Source organism: Thermobia domestica, chromosome 18 (genome assembly GCF_964235325.1).
Source record: "Thermobia domestica chromosome 18, izTheDome1.hap1.1, whole genome shotgun sequence".
NCBI classification, from domain to species: domain Eukaryota; kingdom Metazoa; phylum Arthropoda; class Insecta; order Zygentoma; family Lepismatidae; genus Thermobia; species Thermobia domestica.
The window spans coordinates 1,564,676-1,587,227 of NC_137471.1; the positions used below are offsets into that span (position 1 = coordinate 1,564,676).

A 22,552-nucleotide genomic window follows, 5' to 3' on the forward strand; every position below is an offset into this window, starting at 1 on the left:
ATCCCAGCCTCCGGACAAACACCGTGCTCGTAGGTTTTCTCGGGGTTCTCCCGTTTCCTCCCACTTTCTTCATTCCACCATTTCACTCACCTCTCATCATCGTCTCCTTTAGCCTAACCGGCATAACCGTGGGACGTAAAACTCAAAGATTTCATTATTTCTAGACCGTATGAATTCGTGGCGAACAATAGCATATCCGTAGGTATTTCTCGGAGCAAGATCTTTCTATCATAAAATGTTTGTACGAACACGAAATAGTAACCAGTAGTAACAATTTACCAAATCTTTGGTTTGCCGATAACAATCGACAATAGGAACATACTGAAATTCTGCTCTGAACGACCTTGCAAGTAGTTATTACATCGATGTGTAGATGGCGGGAAAGTCCTATTACTTGTGGCGCCCTTGCAGAAAGCTTAAGAATTACGTGCATAGTCGACAAAACTGGATTAACCTACCAGGAGGCCCGGGACTAGACAAAATATGGCCCTAGCTCAAGGTGACCAGAGCTTTTACTTTCAGAAACGGGACGCATACGAATTGGTGACGGGGGGAGGGGGTGACTTCCACATTGCAATTTGGAACTCAGCAGTGTTTTCAATTTACAAAATACACAAGTAAGAATGATAACACAGCGTTTCTAACTTAAGTACTTCCCAACAATACTTTTAACTACTTGAACACTCAGAATTCCCACTTGAATCACAGAACACTCAGTTTTCATTTGAATATTCAGAAGTTCTAGGCACGGCTGAACCTTCCCAATTCGTGTTGGTACAGAAGAGTGTAGAATTAGCATTGACCATTTATATTTTGAATAATAGGCCTAATTACGGGACACCTGGGTCATGTTTGCTTAGATACGGGACATTTAGGCGTCCCGTTTGAGAATCAGAAAAAAAACGGGACAACGGTTAAAAATAAGGGATTGTCCCGGCTGAAACGGGACGTCTGGTTACCTTGCCCTAGCTGACATTGCCTAATACAATTCTGTCAAAGTACAGTAAGAAAAATAAGTGAATATGTTCCATATTTTTGGTCATATTTTACCTCATGATGATGGTTGTATCTTGTATGATTCTTTTTAAACAGTGAGTTGAGATTTTGATCAGAGTGGAGGCCCTGAGCTACAGCCCACCTAAGCCCCTCCCTTAATCCGGCCCTGATCGACTGCACAAATTTTTATTAGATTCCGTCGTGGATATCTCTTTCAATATTAACATTTCTTCTTGTCTCGTAATACTGCTAAAACCCACTTTAAGTCGCAGTGGTGGTTCTTGAGGTAATCACATTGGTAAAAATTAGCATTTTATCGCGAAAAGCTAAGTTAATACTTTTTTTTACACAAGTTGTACACAAGAATTATTACATATTTTAAGTGTTCTCCACTTAATTTGTTGCGATAAAATGTTAATTTTACCGTTGCATTGCTACTTAAATGTCTTCGATTATAATGACTTTGTACTTTTTGATATTAAAATAACTTTGAAATACTATAAAGTCTGCGTATAAATTACAAATTCCCGTACGTTATCATTATATTCAATGGATTACAGTTATTCAAGATTCTTTCGTTTTCCAGTATTCGTAGCTATGACACATGATTAAAATACCAAACAATATTAACGTTGGAAGTTTGCCATATTCAATAATCAAGCAACGTATAGGCCTAATGCCACGGTTTCCTTCAAATGACTTAGTGACATTTGCTTTATTGTTTCGGAAGGAAAAGATTCCGTACTTTTTTTTTTTTGTTTTTACCTTGTTTCTAGTAGGTTACTTTAATTCTTAAAGTCAAATCTTCCAACTTACATTTCACGACTTTCACACTAAAACTTAGCCTCTTAGCAAAGAGCAATGGTTTTATTAAAATATCGATGTGTAAGAGTTTCTCCAACTAACTCAAGCTTTGGTTTCATCCAAAAAGTTCAGTTAGTTTGCGAAACTATTACACACATTGATATTTTATAGGAATGGGCACGAGTGAGTTCTGTTTAAAGCTCGACTCGTTTCAACTGAGCCGGCTCTAGCCAATGGATCACTTGAGTCGAATCGGTAACTCATCCTGAGCTGGCTCTAACCATCTGTTCACTTGATCCGAGTAGATGGCTCATCCCAACCGCGCCGGCTCAAGCCATCTGCTCAATTGACCTGAACCAATGGCTCATCCCAACCGAACCGGCTCGTGCTGCTAACTGAGTTGAACTAAGCTGAGCCGATTGACATCACTACCCGGTTTGGCTTCTGCTTGGGACCAAAAATTCGACTGTGCAGGTCTCAGCCTTGATGGTAAGAACTACAGTATACACTTACGCTATGTGCTCACCACATTTAAAGCTATTTCGTTATAAAAATCTATTGTCTCGTTATCGAGACGAGACGAGACAAAATGCGAACAGTGTCCCCTCTCGTGAGCAACACTAAAAATATTCCACATTACTGCTTACAATCCTCATGGCTGTCGCTTTCCACTAATCAAGCAATGATTTCAAAATTAGTTAAAACGACCTGAACGAGCAAGCCATTTATCAAACTCAACTCGACTCGAGAAAATCACCTTTGACCCGACTCGAAACTCGACTCGTGTCCTTCCCTAATATTTTAATGCTTTGTTCAGAGGCTGAACGTTATTTCTATTTTGAATTACTAAAGCAAAGATACGTAACACGAATTAGATTCCACACTACCTACAACCCTTGAAATTTTGTTCAGATACCTAAACCCGACAACAGTAAATATTTTTGGACAATTTTCGCTGCAGCTTTGTTTTATTGTAAACATTGTATAAAATGAATTACTTGTAAACAATTATCCACCGTTTGCTGCTTGTTAAGGGGTTTACCAATAAAAACATCACAATTTAAAATTCGTGTTCTAGCAACAGTGGCTAGATTGGTGAGATTAAAATGTGACTGCTGTGTGGGATAATCTTTGGCGAATTAGCATGGAGATATGCACAATTTAACAATATTCGAATTTGCCATACTTCTCTGAACTTATGGCACGAAAAATTCCCGGGAAGCGTTCTATCGACAAAAGGTGATGTGAACTGGACGCTCATGATCTCTCCATTCCTGGATATTTTTTAAATGGAGTTTCTCAGTTCTATGAGAATAGGCGACATAAAAGCATTAACCTTCAACTTCAAGAAGAGCGCCCAATGCTTTTAGTCTTAATCCCATTCCTTGATTTTATCTCGCAAATAATAAAAGCATTGTGCGTAATGTAACGTTTTATCCATAAAAGCATTAGCCTTCAACTTTAAGAAGAGCGCCCAATGCTTTTAAGTGTTGATCCCATTTCCTAGTTTTACCCCATCAGAAAGAAATCATCTTCATAGTGTATTTTATAAAAGCACTGCTTTTTAAAGCGATTATTATTTTTTCTTATTATTGAAGAAAAAGTACTTGAGTTTACTTTCAAGCAATGAAAAAAGTGAAAAAAGTATTTTATCATTGAAAAAGATTGAATTGTAGTTTTTTAAAAGTCTGAAACTTTTATGATCCCCTGCATATCAAAAGAGGTGTATTTCGGATGTTTGATCGTCCATATAATCCGAGCCTTACACCCCTCAACGTATTGTAATCGGTTTTTTAAAGTTTTAATGGGATATCCCAGCCGATTTTACAAATTTTTTTTCTAACATCGAAAAATAAAGGTGGTTTACTGTCTTGCTTGTCTAAATGTTGGGCAGATTTTCTGTCATACTGTAAAATCTTGCTTAGGTTTTGCTTGGAGCAACAAAATGGAGGGTACTTTTGAAGTCCCGTTGGATTTGAAAGCATTGTGACTAATGGATTCCAAACGAAGAATTGCGTCAACATGAAGTAATTTGTGAAATGGACTTGATAATTTAAAAATTTTGAGTTGGCAACATTGTGAATTCAGCGTCTTAACGAGCAACAAACAATCACTTCATTACAGTATGGCGACGGTTTGGAAGAGGAAGCAGAGTGTTCTTTAGTTTCGTAAATTTGAATCGAGAATGCGCATCAGAGTGTTAGAAATAAAGAGAACAAACTCCGAGAATAAAGATTAAAGCACCCCAACAAAAAAGTAGGACATGAACAAGATAATGCATGGGATCTCTCAGATGTGACATATGGACGAACAGTTTGCCGCTGGATACTCATTTCTCAACCAGTCATTATGTGTGCGTCCTATGACTCCTGGTTGTGAAGAAATAATAAAAAAATGCTAGCTGAATCTGCGCTCTCTACACATCGCATCATTCACATATTAGAATGAATTTCGTTGTCATTCTTTACAACATCTGTACATGTCCCTTTACAGGCAAGTGAAAGACGTCGTGATAAAAATAGGCAAGGGGTACCATAAAAGGGAAATTCTTTCGATTATTTTTCCAATATCTTGCACCCTTTGCAAAATTTGAGCCTACTTCCGGTGGAGTTTCTAATTCATGTACGACCAGTGTTTTCTTTCTTCTTGCATGGAGTATGTAATAAGCAAACACATTCCACACACAATTAATTATGTCAGTGATATATGGTGTTCATTGGGCAAAACACTCAAAACAATAAAGATTCATCTTAGCCTGGAGAAATGGTTATGCTTCGTTTTTCATCATTTAGCCATGAAACAAACACCTGAGAAATATACAATCCCTGTATACAACTGTGTTGTGCTGGAATGTATAGCCCGTAGGATATGTCGCTTTTTAAAAAAAAATCAACACTTCCAGCGTAACCCTAAAAATTTGATAAAGAAATAACGACTACGTTTTTTAAATATTCAATTGGAACTGGACAATCTACACAAAATTTGGAATCTACCAGCGAAAACGTCACGTTTCTAGCACTTGTGGTTTTCGAAATCTCATTGTCAAGAGATTAGAGACAAACATATAAACTTTTCTTTGGAGACAAACATATAAACTTAGCATTTTAATATATAGATATCCCGAGAAACCTTTAAATATGCTTAACGTATACGAGAGAAAGCATATACTCATTTAGGACGTTCCAAATGAAAAACTATTTGCTGCAGGAATGTTTAAACTTTCAGGTGACCGTTGTAAGTCGACGTCCAAATTTCAAGTTTGTGGAATGTTTTACGACTTAATACGACTTTCCATTTACAGTAGAACGCGTGACGCTGTCAAATCCGACAGATTTTTTTTTTTTTAATCTAAAATAATCTTTGAGTTTAGCAAATAAAATAAAATAAAATGATTAAAAGTAGAATGTTATTATTTCTTCTTCTTCTTCTAAGATCTGTTTGCAATATATTATAAATACCATGTGCTTTTGTATTTACAGTTCTCTGTATTCCTGCTGGTGATCCTTATCTTGGAGTTGGCTGTTGGAATTGTTGCCTTCCTCTCAAGAGACCAACTGAGTGACGAAATCAGTAAAATATTGAAAAAGACATTCAATTCGAACAACGATACGGACAAGAAGGAATGGGACGACATGCAACAGAATGTAAGTTTATTTTATTCGTACTTTATAGTACTAGTAGCAGATATTCACTAAAGGTTTCTTCTAATATTTGAAAAGAGTTTGGTTTACTAAAGCTCCTTTATATAGTTAATCTGTTCGTCCGTGAGCCTTATTCAGTACCACCCTATAGGAAAATTGCAGAGCGTAACGCAACGCAAAACTTGATTATCTGGAAACAAGCTCAGATTCTGTGCTACGTTGACGCAAACCGTTACGTTACGAGGCCTCGTGTGTCCGTCCGTCCGGGGCAAGGATCTTATAAAATAGAAGATGTGCCTGTATGTATCTTCATCCTATTAAATTAATGAAGCCAAAAAACAACCGAGCATCGGCAAGTCTGATTGGCTACTCTCGTTTTCGCCATCGTCTGATTGGCTACTTTTGTCTCCGCCATGATTGTTGGCTCAAAACATTACGATCTTATTGGACGGAGTGGGCAGAGTAGGGGTGGTGATACTGTGACGTATGGCTTCAAGTTTCTGTAGTAAGGGCAGATCCTATGTTTTATAAGATCCTTGGTCCGGGGTCTTCATTTTGTGGAATTGTAGGACTCAAATTTTCTGCGTTTTCCAAAACTATCATAAAATTCAATGACGTCGTTAAGTTTCGACTGAAAGGAATGCTTCGTTACTTCTGCTCGTCTATTCATCACTTCAACACTGATATTACTTTTCTGTAATTGTTTGGAACAATGTTCTGTCAAGGAAAATACTATTACACACGGAGTTGTTATTGAATGGTCCATTCCCTTTTTCTCGTACTCGTTCCTTCGTAGGATATGTACCATGAGTGACGTTAGAAATAGTAATAAGGTATTTCACTAGCAAAGGGGATCTATGTTTTAGTATTCTAGATTTTTTCAAAGGAAAACGTTCTCTCAAGGATGTTATAAATAGAGGATCTGCCCATATGTATCTTCATCCTATTAAATCAATGAAGCCAAAAAACGACCGAGCATTGCCAAGTCTGATTGGCTACTCTCGTTTCTTGCATCGTCTGATTGGCTACTTTCGTTTCCGCCATGATTGTTGGCTCAAAACATTGCGATCCTATTGGGCAGTGGCAGAGTAGGGGTGGCGAAACTGTGACGTATAGCTTCAAGATTTTGTTGTAAGGGCAGATCCTATATTTTATAAGATCCTTGGGTTCTGTAATCAGTCTAAACAAAGTGCAGGAGAGAAGAAGAGAAACTTCTGGAGTAAGGAAGAGCTCTGTTCGACTATACTTTATTCTAGGGTGTCGAAAATTAAATATTTTTGTTCCTTTATATATCTGTTCGTTGTCACTCACTCAATGGACACTAAGTTCAACAGGGTTGGGTGAGAAGCGATAAAGCGAAAACGAAACAATACTGTCCATGTTCCTGTTATTTTACTCTAGTTTATTAAACAGAATGTTATCTCTACAATGTTTGCGTGGTAGTTGGAAACGGGAGAAAGAACGAGAAAGAATTGATACTTCCCTAAATATTGACCGAGCTATATCCCGGGCGGTTTCGCCGCCTCTGCTTACAAGATAATTTTGCCCTATATATCCGTGGGCTTTATTTCCGTACCATCCTTCGCTGAAATTGCAGAGCGTAACACAACGCAAAACATGATTATCGCAAACTAAAGCTCAGATTTTGTGCTGCGTCGACGGAAACCGTTACGGAATGAAGATCAGTTTATTCGTCCAGAGTCTTAATTTTCTTTCTGATACTATTACTGGTTTCTATAATGTTACAAGGTAATTCCATCATGAGCTTATTATTGACAAGCTCGAAACATTACATTAGAATCAACAAAATTACAATTCGACCATGTTTTCTCGGATTGGTGAATATCTCATTTCCCAGGCATCATGAATGGGCGAATGTGCAAACTCTTTAATTTCGGGAAAGCAGTATAAACCTGTCAGTCTATGACTATAAATAACGCTAATTCCTAAGCTAATAGGTGTCGCCACTTGCCTGTCTGATATCAATAGATGCCGCTAGCGTGCAGACAATTTGCAAAATTTAAAACTGTTGTGGATGATTCATTTGCAATTTTAAAACTGCATTGTTTCAATTAAATTATCTCAAAATAGGACGAAGGTTATAACTATAGTATATTTAGATTTGAGCATTAATATTTGTATATTTATACGGAGATATATTGAGAAGATTTAATTACATCGCCTGATTAAACTGTATTGTTTCCATTGTATTATTTGAACATGGATAACTATTATGCCGGAGGAAATACACGTGTTGTTTGTTAATAGGACAAATAAAGAATTACAACTTTTTAATAAAGAACGACTTTAACATATAGTAAGGCTTTCACGCAACAACTAGTAGTTATAATATGACACCTAACTAGTATTTTTAACTAGCACTTATTTGTATATTTCCAAATTTCAGTTGGAATGCTGCGGATTGGAAGGACCAAATGACTATAAGAAGCAAGGATCTCTTCCAGCATCCTGCTGCAAGGACAACAAAAGTACTTGCAATTTCGAAGATAAGGATCTGTACCAGGATGGCTGTGAGGATAAACTTGTCAAATTCCTGAGGAATTCTGTAATAATTATTGCTAGTGTTGGGATAGCCATTGCATTTGTTGAGGTAAATACAAAAGACAAAATTTTGTTTTACTTTTTGCTTTGATGTGTAGATTATCTCAGGAACTTATAGAACAGGGAAGTGCAGAGTGACTACTCCAATTTAAAGCTTCACATGTTCCCATCTCTTAGCACGCTGCTTGCACAATAAAACTTGCATTCTCTGGATTAAATTAAGACATAATTTGATCAGCATTTGGCCGGTCTTATTGCTGTTATTTTTAGATTTGTTGACCGAAGTTCTGCTACCTCTTCATGTTAGGTGGTTCCTCAAGTGTCCTCATGGCACTGGGCGATCGCAACATTGACATAAACCACCTGGCCTTACCCATTGGGTGCCCTACAAAGTATTGGTCAGATTCTGCATAATTTGTCTACGTTGATCTCATGGGTCTCCGAGGGCATATTTTACTGTTGGCAGAATGTGTTAAGAATGTTGACACATCCTGAATTGGTCAGACGTTGTTAGGTGATAAAGCCTGTGGAAGTCAAAGATAAACAAGATAGAAGTATTCTAGTTCGTGTATAGTAGTAAAAGTGCAGTGCGATTACAGTTTGGTTACGAGTGTTGTATTGAGTATTGTGCTCAGTGTCGTTTTTTTCTGTGTTCTTAATTATTACTTTTGTCTTTTCTGCATATATTGTGTTATTTCGTTGGGTTTTTCATCTTGTTTTGCGGTTTCTTTTTGAAACCCCAACATGGCTGATGTCACTAATTTGTCTATTCCACATGCACGAGATTCGGATACCTTACTAATGAACATGGACACTGATGTTACTTCAGCCGTCTGTTCCTATCATTACTGTTCAAGCCAAAACTTCCATACCTGATATCCTTCGCCCTACGGCGCCCACGGTTACTTTTCACAACAAAGATACTAATTTTACACAATTGAAAAAAAAAAAACAAATACAAATCTAATCATCTAACCTCATATTATGTTTTTCTTAAATCCACTGTTGATGACATTGGAAAAAGCATGTTATGGCAATCAGTCGAAAATTATCTTGCTGATATCCCTGGCATTGACTCTATTGTATCTATCGGTCACAACTTAAACTTCAATTTCGTTCTAGTGACGAAGCCAACAATTTCCTGAAACACCCCCTAATAACTCAAAACTAGTGGGATGCTTACATCCCGAACCACCTACTATTCTCTACTTGCGCCGTCCGGGATATTGATCTTGACATCACTATGGACGATTTACTCACCGACATTTCCTGTCACGTGTAGATTACGTCAGCTAGGAGGATTTACCGAAAAGATTCTAGCAATGAACTTCACCCAACCAAAACAGTCATCCTGACTTTTAACTCTCAAATCCTTCCAGAGGATATCAAACTTTATTATGTTCGTCGTACTGTTTCCATCTACATTCCTACGATCCGTCAATGCCTACATGGATGTTTTAAATACGGGCATCTCAAACACAGCTGCCGCTTAAAGTTTTCTGCAAAAATTGCGGTGCTTCTCACGCACCAGATACTTGTACAAATGCATTAATTGCAGCCTTGCTCATCCGGCTGACAGTCAAGATTGCCTGGAAGAAAATAATGGAATTAATGGTCCTTAATAGAATTTCGTTTAATAAAGCCTGCATCCTTATTTCCAAACCAATGGACAAATCACCTCCTTATCAATTTTCAGCCTTTGCACCTCCTGATAGTCTTAGTACTCCTCCCCTGCCGCCAAGAACATCTCAGACTTCTTACGGCAGAAAACATCACTAGGGACGTCAGCAACATCAAGACTAGAAATTTCGCTGAGTCTTTCGGGATCTAGCCAGGACAATCAACAAGTAAACTTTCGTTTGGCACAAATCTTTCCACAATGCTTTGCAGAGCACTTTCGAGGATCTCATAATATGCGACTATGAAAGGTTCATAGGGAGAAAAGTTCACGCTCTCGTCACTCGCTTTTTCACCAGACATTTTCGTTTTAACGGGGACTTGTTTCTGGACAAAATTTAATTGTCCTTTGAATACTTCTTTCAGGCCTTTGACAAATGCGACACATTTTACGTATAATTTGTGGATTTTTTCGTCATTTCTTTCCTGTTTTATTTGCTCCTGTAATGCATTCACTAAACTCCAAGCTTTGAGGTAATCTAAAGTCTTAGACTGGAATAATACTGATACAGGGGAAGTCACATTAAACAAGTCAGAGATGATTAAAGCTCTCACAAGTGTTTCAAAGGTAGTCCATTTTTCTACCAAAGTACGTGCTAAAAACTTCGTTTTACTATTGAAGTTACCTGTGGATATTTCTAGCAAAACGGACAAACGGACAAGGAAGTTACAAACTTACTAGATTCTAAATTCTCTCTCTCATTACAATGTGCCTAGGTATTATAGCGCCAAGAGCTTTGTTCTTGCTCCACCAACGACTTGCACCTACTTTTTTAAGCTTCTTTAGTTTACCATAAACAGAACATTTTTCTTTCACTTCCTTTTTCCACACTGACATTCGAACTGGGCAAGACGAACTTAGGCTTCCGCAACCTTTTTGGTAGGAAGACTCAAGAAAGCATTTGCGATCGCGAAAATTTGACCAAGGCTTGCAGATCCTGCACCTCGTGATCCCTGTGGGCCCCTCAGGCCTAGGGTCCTTGGTGATCGCTAAGTAGCCCTAGCCAACGAGGCCAGTCCGGCAACTGCATCGAAGGATAAGTCCGTACATCAAAGGATAAGTCCGTTACATCAAAGGATATGTCCGTTACATCAAAGGATATGTCCGTTACATCAAAGGATATGTCCGTTACATCGAAGGATATGTTCGTTACATCGAAGGATATGTTCGTTACATCGAAGGATATGTTCGTTACATCGAAGGATATGTTCGTTACATCGAAGGATATGTTAGTTATATCGAAGGATATGTTAGTTATATCGAAGGATAAGTGCGTTAAATCGAAGGATATGTTCGTTATATCGAAGGATAAGTGCGTTAAATCAAAGGATATGTCCGTTACATCAAAGGATATGTCCGTTACATCAAAGGATATGTCCGTTTCATCGAAGGATGTGTTTGTTATATCGAAGGATGTGTTTGTTATATCGAAGGATGTGTTTGTTATATCGAAGGATGTGTTTGTTATATCGAAGGATGTGTTCGTTATATCGAAGAATAAGTGCATTAAATCGAAGGATATGTTCATTATATCGAAGGATAAGTGCGTTAAATCGAAGGACGAGTTTGTTAAATCAACAGATAGTGTAGATAAAAACTAAACTTGTGCTACGTAGTTAGAAGCTATCTTTGCATTACAATTGCATAGCAGTCAGCTACACTTTTTACCGCTGTTTCTGTTCCCACAGATGACTTTCATGTTCTTCGTCTAAAGAAGTTAGGGCGCTTACCTCTCTGTTTCCATCCCCGCCCAAAGTAAGGTTTAGGTGAATAACACTGTGTCCGTGGGTTTTCTCGGGGTACTCCCGTTTTCTCCCACATTCTCATTCTACCAAGTCTTCCATCACCATTTTCTTGCCTTAATCATCCGTCTCAGCCAAGGGCGCCCATGTTGTGGTTTCCAAGGGGGGGGGGGCAAGTATAAGCGACGTTTCAAAAATAGTTTCAAATTTTGCTGTAACTAATGTAAAAATTCCATTGGATTTTCGATATTCTAAAGTACAATTTCCTCTAGGGGGCGAGCGCCCCTTCTTGCCCCCCTGATGGGCGTCCTTGGTCTCAGCTAAAAGGCATAATCGTAGAACGTTAAGCTGAAAGTTTTTTTTTCCTACAGTAATAGGTTCCGTAAATATTAGTTCGTTCGTGAATTAACAGATTCAACCTGTATATTTTAAATAAAAAATAATATTTCGTTTCCACATTCGGTTAAGCAATATCCTGACTTTTAGACGTAACCCGCTCAATAAGTTGCAGTTGGTAGAAATTTTAAAGATAACAGTTAATTTATGAATGTTTCCTTGATAATGAATTCTTAGTCTTACACAAACATTTTATCTGTGTCGAAGGCTGTCTTGTTTTTCTATCTTTCAACATACCTCTGAGTAAACTAAGCTTCTAAGAATTCACTTCCTTTAGTTGAAGCAATAAGTTTTTCTAATATCCGTTCCTTGAAATATTCCATTATTACGTATTTGTCACCTTGAGAGAAAAGAAAACAAACGTGACTAATGCCATCTTGAGTTAAAACTGGTCAAGTACATTTCGTGATTTCGTCACAGAATACTCACTTTCTCTAGAATACACAGTTTGGTATACTCGCTTCGTTTTCTTTTTTCTTTACTTACTGGTCTAATAACGTGTCATTTCTGTGTATGGTTTGGTCTTAATTTGATAATCTGCTGACGTTCACTTAAACTTTAACCATTAATCAATTATTACTGAATATCTTTCTGATATAAAAAAACAAAGGTTAAAAATTGATACAGTAAAAAAATCTAGTGTAAGCAATATTCTTGATATATCAATAGATAATTATTGCACGGAAATAGATAAGATGCATGTAACTTTATAAGTCATTTCCGGTTTGAGGATTTTTATGGCTATAAAGTTATATAAGTACGTACGTATATAGTTGAAGTTATTTTTTTTTTGTTTTGTTTTTAATTTAATGTAACGCCAAATTAACTTCGTAAGTTCCCCATATAGCAATATCACACTGGAAATTCGTTCACATTTTTTTCCTCTTAATATATTGTGCCTATATATTGAATGTTATGCAATAATGAAGCGTAACTAATGCAGGAAAGTTTTTAAAAAAATGTTTTTTAACGTCATCAACACGAGCTAATTGATAGAGAACCATAAAGATCAATGATTTCAAGGCTGTGAGAGTAAAAGTGAACTTTCGTATTACTATACTATTCTATAAAATTCACAAATCAAAGATTATATTTTCCGGATGTTTATTACAATCTTATTTTTGTATTATTATTATTATTATTATTTGTAGTTTGTCAATTTCTAAAGCACTGAGACGTCAAAACTTAAAAGTAAAGATAAAAACAACTACTAAGTTATATTAAAAATTCTAAAATAAAGTCACATTTTAATATATTCGTCTATCATAGTTCGTTAAAAGTCTAGAGATTAAAATATGTTTCCTATTATGTGGTTGCAATAACATTTTTACCCTTGTATTATATTCTATATTGGACCTTTAAAATCCACATTTCTTTAAAACATAGTCCGAGTTACATCGGTTCTCAAGTATCTTTTCCACAAATACAGAGTCAGTCAATTTCTCCTGTCAGCCAGTGGTTCCAATTAAATTTGCAGTATTCATACGTGCTAGAGTAATAATCCAGTCCTAACTTAAAGGGCTTTGAAGAATATGGGATGAAAATAAATGTTAGAAAGACAAAAGCCATGGTGATTGGAACGAAGGGGTCTGAGTCAAACATAAAAGTAGGAGGGGAGAAAATTGAACAAGTGAATAGTTTTCGATACCTGGGTAGTATTCTGAGTAATGACATGAAATGCGAACGTGAAATAAAACCAAGGATAGAAATGACGAAAGAAGCCTATAGGAGGAAGAAAAGTCTGTTTTGTGGGACCTTGAATAAAGAGTTGAGGAAAAGACTCATAAAATGCTTCGTGTGGAGTGTTGTACTGTATGGGGCGGAAACGTGGACATTACGTAAAGGTGATGAAAATCGACTGGAAGCCTTCGAAATGTGGCTGTGGAGAAGAATGGAAAGAATTAGTTGGGTTGAGCGCAAAACGAATGAGAGAGTGTTAAAAATGGTGGGTGAGAAAAGAACACTTTTAAATATTATTAGGAGGAGGAAGAGAAACTGGTTGGGATATTACCTAAGAAGAGATTGTATCATGAGCGACGTCCTAGAAGGTATGGTGGCGGGAAGAGAAGGAGGGGGCGAAGGAGACTACAATTAATGGATGATATTAAAACAGAAAGATCATACGTGAAGACGAAAAGGTTAGCGGAGGACCGTGGAGCTGCGGCAAGTGACCTGCCAATAAAGAATACCTATGATGATGAACTTAAAGCATCAAAAAAAAAAAACACTTCTGCGCCATTTCAAGGTTGTTCATGAGAGTATTTGTTAGGCTGTTCCAAAGTTTTGATCTTACCAGTAATTTATACGAGAGTACATAACTATCTGACTGACAGAAAGCAGGCAATTGATTAAACAGGTAAAAAATATTTTTCTTGCTTCATTTACATATGTTCTGTAGGCCTATATGATCACTAAAGTGTAATGACCTGTCAAATGTTACACCTAAATCCTTGATTGTGTCAACTTTCTGTATTATAGTACCTTGTATTTCGTATTGGCTCACATAGTATTGGGATTTGTTACTATAGGTCATACAGTTTGTTTTTAAACAATTGATTGAAAACCAGCATTATTTTTATTTTATTATTTTCAAGTTGGAGGAAGGTTCACTTAAAAACAACTCCAAGCAATGGGTGTAATTCGAAACGTCAAATAACACAAATGCCATGCTTCATTCGAATCGATTTCGTATCTAAGTTTAAATCAAAAGCAATATGGTTCAGTAATACGGCAATATTTAATTTCATTGAGAAAGTAAGAAATATTGTAGATAAGAAAGAAAACTGTATAGGAATCTTTCTTGATTTGTCTAAAGCTTTCGATACAGTACAACACAGTTTACTTTTGAACAAACTGGAGAACTGTGGAATACGTGGTAAAGTAAGGGACTGGTTTGGTTCGTACTTAAAAAATCGTAGGCACGTCGTAGAAATAACGCATAAGAATAATAACATTGTAGAAAGCTATTTATCAGATGAATTATATATAAAACACGGAATTCCACAAGGATCTATTCTAGGGCCATTGCTCTTCCTTTTATATATTAATGATTTTGAGAAAAGCATATCTTCGGCAGATGTTACCCTTTTCGCTGACGATACCACTCTGCTAGTGAGTGGAAAAAATGAAAAATTATTGGAACAGAATGCTAGGCAAACATTAAATGAAGTATCTCTTTGGATGAAGAACAATAATCTTTTTGTTAATGTTGAAAAATCCATTGCTATAAATTTTCATAACAAGTGCAGTAAACCAATATACCCTAACCTATATCTGAACCAAAATAAAATTAACTATACAACACACTGTTCGTTTTTAGGTCTTACTATAGATCATAACCTGACATGGGAATTTCATATAGAGTCAGTTATTAATAAATTAAATAGAATATGTTATGCACTAAGGATTATTAGAAAGAAGATAAATTTAAAATTAGCTAAAACCTTGTACCATTCGTGTTTTAACTCTATCTTGCAATATGGTATCATGTTCTGGGGAAATTCAAGTCAGAGATTTAATGTTTTCAAAATTCAGAAGAAAGCCATAAGAATACTTTGTGATAAGAAGCCGAATTTTTCTTGTAGACATTTGTTTAAGGAGGTCAATATACTACCTCTGGATAGTTTATATTTGTATCGTCTCTTTTTGTATTTGAAAGAACAGTCATCGGCATTCGTAACAAATAAGGATGTACATAATCATAATACGCGAAATAAGAATGATTTTCATTTGTGTAATCACCGGTCAGCAATGTATCAAAAAAGTGTAAGTTATGGTGGTGTTAAGTTGTACAACATGTTGCCTATTGATATAAAGTATGAAGCAAATATGAAAAGGTTCTAGGGATGCACACGAGACGAGTCGAGACAGGATTTTCCTGATAAAATTCGAGTCGAGACACGGCTCTTCCAATAGAGAAATATACATTTTTCGAGTCGAGACATCACTTTTACAGCACATTTTCGAGACGAGACAGCCACAAATCTTGTCTCGTGCGCATCCCTAAAAGGTTCAGACAAAAGTTAAAATTATTTCTATTAGAAAATTCTTGTTATACGATTGAGGAGTACGTAAATATCATGACAAGGTAATATTACTTTATTTTACTCATGTAAATTTTTTGTACATATGACGCATGTTACACTTACTTGAGGACATTCCTCGTACTTGTAAGTTCATACAAAAGAAAATAAATACAAATACAAATACAAGTAATAGGAAACCCTCAAAGAAGGTACAAGACAAAGAAGGTACAAGGTGTATTTCGTGAAACTCGGGTAGTTTTAAGAGGGCTTATTTTGAGTCACTGGCAGAATATCCGTTCTTCGCACGGGGAGAATAAGTTTCATTTTGGACATAAACGGCTGAATTTGGATTTAAACGGCATCGGAAGTGTCACTGTTTCTCTCAGTGACCCCGAAAATTATTAACTCGACACTAATATCGTTCATTTTTGATCATTTTTAAGATTGCTATCCCCTTCCTTAAGTTGCACTATCAAAGCGCAATGATAAAAACAATCTCAGACCCGAACCTCATGAATGCTGAAAATTTGATCGAGATCAGTCATGTGGTTCAAGAGTTAAGTCACAAACATAGTCATTTTCATTATATATATATATACAGTGGCGGATCCAGGATATGATCAAGGGTGGGGCTAAACCATAGTTTGCCGCTTTATCCAATGTAAAACAGATTGAAGGCCATTTTATCCAGTGTATACCTAAGCGTCAAGGGGAGCTATGGCCCCTATAGCCCCCTTAGATCCTCGCCTGTATATATTATTTATTTTGTACATATATTTCAATTACGTTTTTCCGCTCTGTATTTTTTCTTCTGTTACTTTCTTCCTTGCAGATAGAACGATTTCTCTATGTCTCATTCGAAATAGTTTTCAGTTTTCTTGTGTCATTTCTAATACTCTTCATTTCATACCTTATCCACACATCTCAATATAGGACCACATTTCGAAGCCTTCTATTCATTGTTTTTCCTCCCCTTCTGGGATCCATGTTCCATAGCCATATACAAGTCCACATTCCATACATATGTTTTAATCAGCCTTTGCTTGAGTTCATGTTAACCTTCTTGGTTAAAAAGCTTTTGTTTTACCTTGAATGTGGCCATCTATACTGAATTGTACAGTCAGTGACAAAAGTTCTTTCAGTTTTGGTAAAAATTTATTTTGGGAATAACAGTGGTATAGCTGGAACATACAGAAAGTTATCTTCTTTTTTAGTTTACTGAAAACTGTACTCAAATTGTTCTTCTATTTTGAACTGATTTACGAAACTAATTTCACGTTTGAGAATTAAAGTTCTGTGGTTTGTCATTTATGGCCATGTTAACCCGTCATGTATGTGTGGAAGCGGCCTAAGACTATGTTAGGTAACATCCCGCAGTGTCGGACTGGCCAAGTTGAGGGCCCTTGGCGCAGGTCCTTAAAGGCCCCCATATACAGATGGTGATTAGAAAAATGGAAACACCTGTAGTTGGCATATATATATATATATATATATATATATATATATATATATAAACTTAACACGTCAGTTGCAAAATATAATAAGTGACAAAATCATATTTTCTGTATTGAATAAATAAGTAGTACAAAAAAGATGACAGGGGCTAAGTACGGGTTCTCGGGTTGCTAAGTACGAAGTTTTACTGGCTGACGGGGCCGTCCGTACTGATACCAGCAACCCGAGAAGACTTCTGTCGGAAAGACGAACTTAAAACTTCCGCAAACGTTTTGGTAGGAAGGCTCAAGGAAGCATTGGCGATCGCGAAAATTCAACCAAGGCCTATAGGTTCTGCGCATCGTGATCTCTGCAGGGCCCCTCGTGTCTCGGGCTCTTCGCAATCGCCAAGTAGCCAGTGTGGCCAATTCGGCACTGACATCGCGGCATTTCCTCGTGTGAATGAGGAAAACCCAGAAAACGTTAACTCAGTATGGCTATCCTGGTAAAGGTTTTACGCTTTTCGATCGAGAGTTCCGACCGGGATTACTCACACCAAAATAAGACTTTAACGACAACGCTACGCGGAGCCACTGAATTGTACATATTGTTTGCATCTATTATATGCTTGTTATTTTATGCTGTTAAGTAACGTAATTCCTGCCTCTCTTTCAGCAGATGTTCTCCAATTATAATTTTGGGTCTTCTAAACTTAGTAATTGAGTTCGTTAATGGAGGTGATCCATTCACTAGAAGTGGTAGGAATCAACCCATTTCCGGTTTTAACGTTGATCACTGTAAAGTCAAAAACGATAAAAGATAGCGAGAACCAGTTCCCTCCAATCAATTTTAAGTATCACAAGAATATAGGGTGCTTCAAAATGAATATGAAATTGGGATTTTAAGGCTTTGTAGTACTTATTACATTTAATTTAACGTACAATTATAAATAAAATCATCAAATGAAAAAAGCAACTCAGCTTTTGCTACAAGTGTTCAATGCGAGCACCATTTGTCTCACAGCACACATCGAGTCGTTAGGCGAGAAGGCCCGCCGGGATATGGCATAAAACACATTCAATTTAGAGGAGTCTCGTTGGAACTGTACCATCTCGACGAAGAGATTTACTGACCCCCAGATGCGCACATTGTGACTGTTTACATCGCCACTTAGATGAAATGTTGATTCGTCACTGAAAACGACATATTCAGAAAATCTTAATCGTTATGCAGCAAGATTTTATTTGCAACGTTGGCACGTAAACTGTAGTCTGTAGGCTTGTATCAACTGTAAATGATAATGACATAGTTGTAAGCGACTCCTTAAAATACCCACACAGACGGCTGCACTGTAACTACAGATTCAGTCTTTGCAAAATGTTAAACACAAAAAGCTTTCTGCTCACTACTCGCCATCTTTGCTACAAGCGCTTTCTAACGGCACACAGAGACAACAGTGCATGCTCGCGTGTGTGTGTGTGTGTGTGCTATTTCATATGGTGTATTATTTACAATTGTAACTTAATTGTACTAGGTCTTAAAACCTTTATACTCATTTTAAAACACCCTATACATTCCGACTCCATTCTTAATTCTCTATTAAAAGTGATAAAAGTAGACTACAACTTCCAGTTTCAGTATTGGGAGATTATGTCTACTGAAACCAAACTAATTCACGTAGTGTACACATGGCACTATTACGTGTTTTCCTGATATATCAGTTCATTGCTTTCTTTTTATTGTATTATTCTTAATAACACTTCATAATTATTCCTGAACCGCAGAACAATTCCTCAATTGTATAATTGTGTCCTGTGGATTTTCTAATAATAATTTTATTTATGTATTTCCTTTTCAGCTGTTTGGAATTATATTTGCCTGTTGCTTATCATCAGAAATCAAGAAAGGAGAAAGACTGTGAAAGAAAAATGTGCAACGAAGATTTCATGTGAAAAACAAACACACACACATAATGAAAAAGGGGAAAAAAAAAAACTATTCACATTCACAATTATACAAGTAATCTTGTTGTCTGTTTGGTGTAAATTTGTACAAATATTTTTTCACATATTTTACATGCAGTACAACATTTCTCATGTGATCATATTATTGTGAAAAGAGAAAACACTTTTGTATGTATATAAATCCATATGTCATATTATTATACATATATATATATTTTATTAACGAATAAAAATATTTTGAATCTTAAAAAAATATTTGTTTTTTGGTAACCCTTTTCAGTGGATACAATAAATTCAATACCTAACTATTGAGGGAATAATTTTAAGTCGTTTAAACTAAACTTAGTTTTTTTCTCTTTACATTCCTTTTCTTATTAACTGCTTTCGCTACTTGACGAAATATGGTTGTTTTAGAATTGTCTGTGTATTTAATGGGGTAATGGAAGTTTAGTGATAGAATAGTGACTTCTGGTACAAAAGGTCAATGGTTTGATTAGTGGCGGACCTAGAAGGTAAAAAGGGGGGGGGGTCCAGAAGCCAGACTATGATAGGTATATCATGAGTTTACTATAAACTTTCAAAAAATATATAAATAATAGCTTGTCACCCAAATTACTGGGGATCCTACGCCTCTTCACCCCGGGCTAGATCCACCCCTGGATTTCATCCCTGATCATGTGAGTTTCTTGAAGGTCAACATCGTATTCGTGAGTTTTTTCAGGTTTTTTCCCCCACATTCGGAGCTTACTCGTGGCAAAGCAGTTAGCGTACGCGCCTTTGGCGTGTGGGGAAACCCGGGTTCGATTCCCAGCGGGATCTCGTGTAGTTCGGATTCCACATTAAGCTATAGGTCCACGTCTTATATAGCCTTGCAGCTCAAAAGGGAGTCTAAAAACTGAATATCAAATCAAATATCCTACATTCTTCTTTCACCAGCCATTTCATAAGGATTCACTTTATTCACACGTTCTTTGGCCCGATGGAAATAATTATGGAAGATATTACTAGAAAAAAATCATTGTTTTTACTAAATGTAATATCTATATATTAATAGCGGTGTCTGTCAAAAAAAAAAAAAAAAAAAAAAAAAAAAAAAAAAAAAAAAAAAAAAAAACAGATCCAAATTGAAAATGGCTATGTTTGTGACTCTTTTTGACATAGGTATACATGCAGTTCTGGTCTGGGAGTAGGGATGGGCACGAGCGAGTTTTCATTGAAGCTCGAGTCGAGGCAAATCGAGCCAAATGATCTGTGTAGTTTCTTCAAGTACCCTACATAGACAATATAATTATTATCAATAATACTTACTACTACTACAATTTATATTATTATTAAACATCATGTATAAACATGGAAGATAGGCGGTTTGTATTGAATACAAAAACTAGTTGACTGCTGACCTCGGTAGTCTTGAAGTCTCGGAGGCAAGGACATCATTCACGAGATTCTGGGTTTGAGTTCCGGAGGAAGACGTATCCGGGCTCGAGCCAAAAATTGTTAAAAGTTATAGGACGCCGGCCAAACATGTTCAAAAGTGCTCGGCACGGGTTTAGGGTTGTCAACGGCTCGAGGCGATGGCTAACCTGAGTCGAGTCGGTGACTCATCTCAATCTAGCCAGCTCGAGCTGTTCGCTCAGTTGAACCGAGCTAAGCCGGTTTATATCACTACCCGGGCTGGACTTCTGCTTGAGCTCAAAACTTCTACCGTGCAGGTCTCAGCCTTGGTGGTAAAAATCACCGAAAATGACCAATATCAAAGTGCGCTTTAGTAATAGTAAAAATGGAACATATTTCTATTTTTCCTTAATTTAACCCAGCGAAATCGGTGTGCCTCTTAAATTAGAGTAATTATTGAGGAATTCTTAATTAAACATATTATTAACGTGTTATTAAAACTACTTTCCTAGCCATAAATATTTTTAATTTTGTATCATAGTCAATCATTCAGACAACAATAGAGTCCTGCGCTTGCGGACGTGCGGGTTTGCTAGTATAATATTAATGGTCTCCAATTAGAGTTGAAGACCAAATCGAGATAATGAAGTCAGCTTCCGAATTCGGACAGTGCATTAGTTCAGTGATGCCAACGCGTGGGAAAAATCTCATTTTGAGGGATTTTTTGACGTTAATTATTCGGGAATGGGAAGAAAGGAATTTTCGTCAAAATTGGAAACATAATGGAATTTTTCATTCACCAGCGAAATTCTTTACTAGCGGGAAGTAGATATAATTAGTCATCAATAACTCCTCTGTCAACTTTTACTCTGAAATCTTTTCTTTGTCATCGGTGAAATCCATGCTGATATGGATCGACTTAATCATATATGATTCTTAAAAATCAAGTAGGCTACCAAGAAACGAAATTTGTGCTCTGACATTTGAAGAAAAAAGGAAACAAAGCAAAACAGTGAACAAATGAAAGTAAATTATCAAACGGGAATCAATAAAGTTGCAAACGTTCCATATGAAATGTGTGGAGAACAAAACTTTCCTAAAGATATACCACATAGACTTGACACCTAGTCTTCCCTTCCAAGCGCTGCTATCGGCTGAAGGAATTCCACTCCCTTTGGTTAAGGATCTCTCGCTTAGCAACAACTGAACCCTTATTGGCTCAACGCGTGGGTGTCTCGAGGGTGTGAGCTTTAGTTCACATTTTTGCCACGGCTCAAGACATTTTGGCAGCACTATAGTATCGTTCGGCTCAGTATAAGATGGTGATACATAGATGTGAACTGCATTTCTGCCAACACAACAAAATATACTCGTTGTTGACTAAGGAAAATAGCTACTCACAAGTGATTTTATAGATGTAGATTTTAAAAATGTATTAATTATTTACCCAGAAAACTAATACGCGACATACCTAAGTTCATTTTCACATTTTTTAAAAATAATTATAATACAACGTGAGAAATTAAGATGCAAAATGGAATGTTTTGCCTCTTGAGATGGGATTTTTATAGCGTTCCGGTTGGTATCACTGCTTTAGTTAACGATGTTCCCATTTGGTAACAGTAAGCTCAAGTAGCTTAAATTACCATAGAAGCTCAAGCGTTTTAATTTTATATTGAAATTCATTATTATCAATAAATGGTGTTTGAAAAATGTCACAAATATATAGGACGGGGACTCGGTTCTATTACCTCAGCTCTGCGGGCACCCATTATGTGACTCAAAACCGCGCCGTAACTTAGATTTTTTCCTGGGGGGAGCAACCATTAATATGCATATTTTGCCCCTAGAAAGAATTGTTTCTCTTTCTTGGGCCCCTCTTTCCATCGTACTCTTTGTGGGACCCCGGAGCCTT

General features: G+C 36.7%; 1 protein-coding gene across 1 annotated transcript in view; it reads left to right on the top strand.

The window, feature by feature from the left end:
- Positions 1-19,259, top strand: part of LOC145676145 (23 kDa integral membrane protein-like) — a 59,111-nt gene extending 39,852 nt beyond the window's left edge. The window contains exons 3-5 of the mRNA XM_081747052.1: positions 5,280-5,444; positions 7,849-8,052; positions 19,137-19,259. Coding sequence (XP_081603178.1) covers positions 5,280-5,444; positions 7,849-8,052; positions 19,137-19,199 — 432 coding nt within the window. The 3' untranslated portion in view covers positions 19,200-19,259. The remainder of the gene's footprint in view (positions 1-5,279; positions 5,445-7,848; positions 8,053-19,136) is intronic.
- Positions 19,260-22,552: the final 3,293 nt, after the last annotated feature.